Source organism: Microtus ochrogaster, chromosome X (genome assembly GCF_000317375.1).
Source record: "Microtus ochrogaster isolate Prairie Vole_2 chromosome X, MicOch1.0, whole genome shotgun sequence".
Classification (NCBI taxonomy): Eukaryota; Metazoa; Chordata; class Mammalia; order Rodentia; family Cricetidae; genus Microtus; species Microtus ochrogaster.
The window spans coordinates 11950262-11951841 of NC_022026.1; the positions used below are offsets into that span (position 1 = coordinate 11950262).

General features: G+C 45.4%; 1 protein-coding gene across 1 annotated transcript in view; it reads right to left on the reverse strand.

The window, feature by feature from the left end:
- LOC101995759 (synaptonemal complex protein 3-like) overlaps positions 1-1354 on the reverse strand; it is a 14006-nt gene extending 12652 nt beyond the window's left edge. Inside the window, exon 1 of the mRNA XM_013350484.1 lies at positions 1319-1354. Within this exon, the coding sequence (XP_013205938.1) occupies positions 1319-1354 (36 nt within the window). The remainder of the gene's footprint in view (positions 1-1318) is intronic.
- Between the last annotated feature and the right edge of the window lie 226 nt (positions 1355-1580).

Genomic DNA, 1580 nt, shown 5'->3' on the forward strand with positions numbered 1-1580 from the left:
AGACCAGGCTGGTCTCGAACTCACAGAGATCCGCCTGCCTCTGCCTCCCGAGTGCTGGGATTAAAGGCGTGCGCCACCACCGCCCGGCTATCTTTTCTTTTTTTTTTTTTGGTGAAAATTAAAATCTTAAAAAGAAAAAAAAAAAACTAATGATGGCTTTAGCCCTGACTCCAAATGTATTTGTACTTAACCCCTGGAGTATCTAAGTTTTGGTTCCATCACTGTCAGATTCTTAAAACTTTTGAGCAGATCTTTAAGGCAGTATCTGAGTCCAAATGAACCCCTGGCTGCTATCACTATACATTACAGGCACGCCCCAAATCTGGTGATAGCAAAGTTAAATTCAGCATAGTTGGGGGTGTAGTTTGGGAGTACAGGGTATGTTTACCATGCAATAAGGCCTGGGTTCAACTGTCAAAACTGCTCCCCACCCCCAAATGACCCAGACATGGTGACTCAAGTCTCTCTTTGATCAGAAGATTCCATCTGGAGGCTGAAAATGCCTACCTCAAGTCCAGCCCCAAGCCACATTGAGAGGTGCTGATCATTCTGGCTTACAATGAGAACCCGTCTCAAATACATTCGACCAACAAAACCAACAAAAAGTAACAAACAAACATACAAAGATGGCTGTGCTTATACATTCTTAGAATCCCAGTACTCAAATGGTTGAAGCAGGAATGTTAGGAGGCCATCTCCAGAATCAGAGCAATAATATCTTATAAACCACTCCCCCATAATAGGGCTCAAAAAACAGCTCAGCAGTTACAGGCACTTATCCAGTTTTTTTAAACAGAAATTCAATTGTCAAAACCCAGCAGTCAGCACCCAGCTACAACTGCCTGGAACTCAAACTCCAGCTAATCTAATGTCCTCTCTGCAGACATATAAATATAATTTTTTTTTTAAAATTCAGACTGGTCCTTGGAAAAGTAATGTCCATACAGTCTATATAAAACTGAAGGTGAGTTTCTAAAGGGTTCAGGCGTGGCCTCAGGGAGAGTACCAACGTAAATTCCCAGTCCCTCAATGTACCAGACAACAGACAACATGCCTTCAGCCACACCTTAACGCCCCCACCACAGCCACTCACCTCTTCTATAGGCTCCCTCTTTGCTCAGAGTTGCTACCTCTGTAACGGCAGCAAAGACCTCCCAATCCTTTAAGCATTCCTTCCTTCCATCTAGGCTTTAGTCTACTTGAGGCCCGGTACTCAGTAAGGAACCTCCATTTCCTGTCTGCGGCCTCAACAAGGTTTGCTACCTCCTCCATTTTACTGTCAGAGACCTCGACAAGATTCATGCCTCCTCCATTTTACCATCAGAGGCCCCGACGATGTTCGCACCTCCTCCATTTTACTATCAGAGGCCCTGACAGGGTATGCACCTCCTCCATTTTACTATCAGAGGCCCCGATGAGGTTCGCACCTCCTCCATTTTATTATCAGAGACCCCGATGATGTTCACACCTCCTCCATTTTACTATCAGAGCCCCCCCACGATGTTCGCACCTCCTCCATTTTACTATCAGAGACCCCCCCCACGATGTTCGCACCTCCTCCATTTTACTATCAGAGACCC